This window comes from Apaloderma vittatum, unplaced genomic scaffold (assembly GCF_000703405.1).
Source record: "Apaloderma vittatum isolate BGI_N311 unplaced genomic scaffold, ASM70340v1 scaffold42858, whole genome shotgun sequence".
Lineage (NCBI taxonomy): Eukaryota > Metazoa > Chordata > Aves > Trogoniformes > Trogonidae > Apaloderma > Apaloderma vittatum.
In genome coordinates, this window is record NW_009733186.1 from 5,930 (window position 1) to 11,954 (window position 6,025).

The following is a 6,025-nucleotide window of genomic DNA, read 5'->3' on the forward strand; positions in this document are numbered from 1 at the left end:
GCCTCGGGATCTCTGTGCAGGCAAGTAGCACACACCACATTGCACGCGTTCAGGGAGATGCTGAGCCGGGCTCCATCTTCCACAGCCGTTAGTTACCCAAAGGCACCACAACACTTCCACACTCCCAGACAAAACGTGTACCCAGGCCTGGTTTTAGGAGTTGCTTCCCTGCTTAAGGAACCGTTTTCTACCCAGCAAAGGTGGAGATCTTGCAGCACATGGCTTTCTCTCAGTGTGGGACATGGCCCAGGACTGGTAGCATCAGCTTTCAACAGCCCAACACACAGATAGCCAGGACTCTTGGATGCCCCAGGGAGGACTGGAGGCTGCAGATGGTGCGAAGGGGAAGGCGAGCGCCTCGCTGCTTGCTGGCAGGTGGAGGGTAAGCTCCCTCTTACCTGGACCTGCTATTCATTCCAAATGAATCATCACTTTTTTTTTTCTTTTTTTTTTTTTCCTTAAATTATGAACAATATGGAGAAATTGAAAGCAACCGTGTTTGGTCCAACTCCTTCCCTCCCAGCCCCTTGGCTGATGCTCTGTGGGGCTCGCTCTCACAACCGGCAGAGGCAGAAGAGGGTAGGAATGAAGACACCAAAGGCCACCAATATAGGAAACATGAGGCTGCTGTTGTCCGAGGCATAGGGGTTTGGTGTGCGTGGGCCTGACTGAACCCGGTTCTTATTTGCCTGTTTTTTAACACTGGAGCCATCATCATATTCATCTTCATCATCATCTTCCTCTTTTTTCTCCAGACCTGGGTGTGGCTGCAGCTTTGGAACATCTGTTGAACAAGACAAAAGGTTGCAAGGAGGCAGGATGTAACCTGGGAAATCACCCAGCTCACTCCCCTCCCCTCTTTCCAATCCAGCAGGAACACAGGCAACAGGGAACCTAACACCACACCAACTCCGCGGCCAGAGAACCCCAGAAAATTGAAGCATCCTCCCTCAGAGCGAGGTGATGCAAAAGCATCTAAAGAAGGTTACGGACCAAATCTTCAGCAGCACGTAGCAATCCCTGACAAACAGTAAAGCAGAATGAGGCTTTGGTCAGAAAGGTATCCTAAACCTCTCCTGTTCAGGAGCTAGAGGGACTCCAACTCTAGCACAGACTTACAAAGAGGATGATGGAAGAGCAAGGACTTTACTAGCATTCCCCACTACTGCTACCCAGAGAAACTGATATTTGGAAAAAAAACAAAAAAACCCCACTATCTCATCCTCGAGCTGAGAATGCAAAACAAAGCTCCAGGCAAGAAACGCTTAACTAGCGGCTAAAAGATCTCTGTAAATTACTTGTCTGCAGGGCTGCTGCAGACATCCAAGGCCAAGTGGAATTTTTCCATAGCTATAACCTAACACTGACCCTCCTCCAAACTGAAGCCCCGCACCAAACTGATTTTTCTTATTCCAAAAATGACACAGCTTTGTGCGGTTGGAGGAGTAGGAGGACACTACACACCTACTTCACTCTGCAACTGCACTCTGTGGGAACTTGCTGAGAGAGAAACAGTTTTGGCAGAGGTGGGTCAGCAAGAGCTATGATCTCATGGTCTGAGAAGCAACAGGCTGCTCTCCAAGGGGGAAGAGCCTTCTGGCTCAAAAACTGTTCTTACCTTCCACTGTTCCTTGCAGGATGTACAGAGCACAGATTTTTGGATTGTCATAATAGCCCTAGAGAAGGCAAAGAAGGAAATGAGTGCTGCAGCTTTCATGCAAGAAATATCCCCACCTACCATCCCCTCTCCTCCTCCAGCACAGAGCTGCATCACACGAACGGGGAAGAAGGGGAAAAGGAACATCGGGGCTCTAAACCGGAAAGCTTGTTACCTTTACAAACTCAATATGAAGCTTCCCCGTGAATGTGGAAACCTCTCCCTGGACACTGAGTTTCCCCTTTTTGATACTCATGGGAATGATCTCATCGTGAGCTGTGCTGTGTCCAACTCTGTCGAAAATGTCCAAGTCCTTCACCACCACATGGCCATTCAAGCGAACATCAAATACCTTCAGGGTGGAAGAAATGACAGACTGTCAGAATTAATTCACGCACAGGAGGGTTGAAAGGGGAACAGAACAGGAAAGGTCTCTGCTTGTTGTACACCCAGACCAGAACGCATTGCAGCCTGCACTGTCCCCTCCCTTGGGAAGGATTCGGAGCCCAAAACCAGCCAGTTAAAGACATCAAAGCATTAGCATTGCTTTCAAATACCCCAAATTCCACTCTCTCTCTTAAAATAACCTTTACTTCTGCTGTTCAGAACTGAGGGCAGCATACGTTTATTCTGGTTTATTCATACTTCTCTTTCACAACTTTCTTTACACCTCCTGGCAGAGGACCTGCTCCTACCACCCCAGGTTGGCTGCGGCACACCACACCCTAGGGAGTAAAGCCCTTGCTAAATAACAGCCTGCGGCAGAGGACAGAAGAGGAAACAAGCTGGTGAAGGACAGAGGGTTTGAAGGAGGTAAAATGTTGAACTGCTAACCACATCTGTGAATTCAAAGTGAAAGTCCTCTTCAGGGCTGTAATGACAAACCCCACGCAGCACCCGGGGAATCCCAGCAGAACCACATGAAGGAAGAGAAACCAAAGATGCCTCAGCCCTTCAGTTTAATCTGAGGCTGCTTTTTGCATCCATTCTGTAAGCCAGCCCTACCAGTTCTGTTCCCTGAAATACTTCTCTGGCAGGAAGGCAGCAAAGTGCTTAAGGAGCAGGGCTCTACAGAAGCTGATGTAGTCAGAGGAAAGGCAGACTAACAACACTTCTCTCCCAGTTTATCACAGGGCTTTGAGGTCTTCATGCTGCTGCTTCCCTGTCAGCTGAGGGATTTCAAAAGCGGGCAAGAATTATTCCTGTCCACGGAGTAATAAAGAGGGTTAAATGTACCTCTGTGTTCTTGGGATCAGTTTGAACCAGTATCAAGTCTTATATCTGTAAGAACTGTTCTGAGTATGTTATTTAACCCAGATCACTTCCCTGATTCAATCTGTGCAACACTTCCTCCAGCACAAGCATGCTGTCAGGAACAAGTGTTCAGGAAAAAAGCAAAACCACTTCTTCTCAAAGGCAGCACCACCTAAACAGACCATAAAATTCTAGTGCTAGTTATGTTTAGTCGCACATGCTTGTTTGAGTACTTTGTAATGCGATTTTCCAGGCCAACTGTATATCTGGAATGTGGAAGAGAGCTCGAAGTTTCAGAGCCCACAAGAGCTCTAGGAACTAAGTTAACCATTAGTGCCCTACTTCAGACCTTTCTCCGCCATGCAAAGCAGCAGAGGCAACCTGGACATACACAGTCTTAGGCAGGAACTCACATCAAAGAAACAAGCAAGGAGCCGTTGCTTACCTTCTGTTGAGACTGTGCAAAATAGACCTCAGCAAATTTCAACACCAGCACATAGTCACCTTCTTCTTTGATGGGAACTTCATAGCCAAAGGTTTCCTCATTGTAACGCTCGGTCTGGTACAGAATCTGATCTTCCGCATTGGACCTTAGGATTGGCAGCTTCATGCCGTAGTCAGAAGCTGGGTTTCAAACACAAAACAGTGAGAGGAGGGGTTAATTTCCAAGGCACACGGGAGAGACATTTTATATATTCTCGAAGTGCTAAACTCTCTAAATGACACTAGCTCTGGGCAGACCTGTCTCCCTTCCTTGCTCTCACCAGGAGGAGGCACTACTGGAGCAGAAGCAGAGGCAGTCAAAGCCCCAGGACCCAGGTCCTGCAGAAAACCAAGTCTGGACCCGCTGCAGTCTAAGACACAGTACGTTCACTCGCACAGCTTCAGAAAGAAGAGTTTGTTTCACAAACAGGGCACGGCGCCAAAGGACTTGGCCATTGACTCCTGCTTCAAAGGGGAAAACCACCTCAAATATTTTTACAACATCTTCAAATTACAAATTCCGAGCACAAAACCATCAGCATAGGACTGACTCGATTCATTCATGCCACAGATCTGAAGTTTGCAGTCGACGGCATCAAGTTTTAGAGACTCACTCTCCTCAAGTGGAAAAGCTGGGGAATGGGAGAAGGGTGAAAAGCATCAGACGTCTTACACAACCCTTTCCTCTCACCACAGCCACGCAACACTTGCCAGCTTGAAGACAGGAAGAAGGAAGCAAGAAACACACACGAGGGTTTCAAGCGCGCCATTAGCTGCACCAGATGTTCTTGCGGACACCCATCTGAAACGGGCGCTGTCTGCAGGCATCTGAACAGCCCTCGGAGAAAGGCCCAAGCAACATTCCCAAATGGGACAATAACCAAGAAAATAACTGAAATCATCAAATTTGCCACCTCTCAGTCATTATTTCACCACCTGTAGAGCAGCCCTCAAAAGACCTTAACTTAGAATCACAGAATACATTGGGTTGGAAGGGACCTTTAAAGGTCCCCAACTTCACTTTGACATTTTATTGGCTCAGGGTTACTGTACAAACGCAAACTGATGTGTGTCTCGACATCCAAATCAGGTAACGCCCAGGGAAGCAGGGGCAGGATGGAAGACTGTGGATACCACGCGCCCGCTGGCACGTCAGGCAGGAGATGCTGATCCAGACCAAGTTCTCTGCTGACACTTGTCACTTCCACCCCCATTTCCATGGGAACAGACACTGCATCGGCCAAGACAAAGCAAGAACTACCAACCCGGCACACGCTGCCAGAGCCAGAGCCAATGCAAACGAGCGAGAGGAAATTAATGCCAGTTCTCAGTCTCTTGTTTCACACAGAGCTACTCAGGCAGTCTTCTGCTTCTCTTTAGCACTCGGACCCAGGCGCAAAGGCTGAAGGCTCTAATCACCAGAAATAGAGAGGGTGAAAAGTTTAACCTGTCCTCCCACACAGATATTTCTGGCCAGCTACAGATTAGAGCGATAGCGAACCAAGGGCTCCACAGAAGTCAGCCCATGTTAGAGGACAGCCTGCATAGGAAGAAAGTCCTTTAATAGCCAAGAAAGTAAGCGGAGACCCATCACCTGCGTATCAGAGGTCTGTTGACATAGCTGTGGAAGTGAGCTCGATTTTACAGCTGAGAGGCAGCTCACCGAGAGCCAAGCAGCGAGCGTTAAGGTGCCACTCAACTCCGTTTGGCACCTGGCTATTCTGTAACTGCCATCAGCACATTTTGTCCTTTAGGACACAGCATTTGAACAGAAGCTTGGGGGAAAACAAATAAAGGTTTTAATTTGCCCCGAGGCAGTACAGCCCATAAAGTCGTTTGCTCCCAGTCAGCCACGTATTTCTGCTGTAGCCTATCGACACAGAGAGAAGCCCAGAGTAAACCGAACAATGGTGCAATAAAAGGCCATTGAGGGAAAAGCAGCTGAGAGCTCAAAGGGGTAAAGTCTCCTCCTCTGTGCCTGGCACTGCTGGCTGAAGCGGGATTACTGTAACAGCCCGCTGTTCAGAGGACACACCACAGGCTTTTCCCAAAAGAAGAGCACATCACAGTGTGCTTGAAAAAGACTTTTTCTTTTTTCTTTCCTCCTCAAAAATAAATCAAGTCCACAAGGGCATTCTCCTTCAAGTCACACATGCGAGAGGTCTGTGAAGAGAAGCTCACCTCCAGCCGGCGCCAGCTTCCGCAGAGGTGGAAAAAACTCCTGACAAACCATATTAGGATTTAAATATGACCTTTCCTGTCTCCCTGGTGCCCAAACGGCTCTGCATTCAGGACAGGATTCACGCAGGGAAAGCGACAGCAGTCCCAGCTGTACAACACAGGTCAGTCCTCACCGTTCTAAGTGGAAACGGCGAAGATTAAAAGCCAGAGAGATCATCTTCTGCACTTTCCACCTGTATCTGACAGCAGGAGCAGCTCAGCACAGCCGGCTTGTCAACCCCCTGGCGAACCAATGAAGTTTTTGCTGCAGAAACACGCAAGATCCGTACAACTGGAGGGGTTTCAAGGGGAAGTAGGAAAAGGTAACTCGAGTACTACTTCTCCATCCTGCCCTTGCTGGTAGATCTCGCCGTGGAAACGGGTTTTTCGATGGAAAAAAATTAAAATAAG

General features: G+C 48.3%; 1 protein-coding gene across 1 annotated transcript; it reads right to left on the reverse strand.

The window, feature by feature from the left end:
• Window positions 1-311: 311 nt before the first annotated feature.
• Window positions 312-3,534, reverse strand: MLEC (malectin). The gene is made up of 4 exons (XM_009875764.1): window positions 3,357-3,534; window positions 1,833-2,009; window positions 1,619-1,676; window positions 312-784 (listed from the first exon to the last, which is right to left on the reverse strand). The coding sequence occupies exons 1-4, from the start codon at window positions 3,519-3,521 to the stop codon at window positions 555-557; spliced, it is 630 nt and encodes a 209-aa protein (XP_009874066.1). The 5' UTR covers window positions 3,522-3,534; the 3' UTR covers window positions 312-554.
• Window positions 3,535-6,025: the final 2,491 nt, after the last annotated feature.

Excerpts from the sequence above, each read along its gene's own strand:
- MLEC (XM_009875764.1), bottom strand. The coding sequence starts at position 3,521 with ATGAAGCTGCCAATCCTAAGGTCCAATGCGGAAGATCAGATTCTGTAC. Across the intron at positions 2,010-3,356 it reads TTGCACAGTCTCAACAGAAG|GTATTTGATGTTCGCTTGAA; the intron begins GTAAGCAACGGC and ends TCCACCCTGAAG. Across the intron at positions 1,677-1,832 it reads TTCATATTGAGTTTGTAAAG|GGCTATTATGACAATCCAAA; the intron begins GTAACAAGCTTT and ends TGCCTTCTCTAG.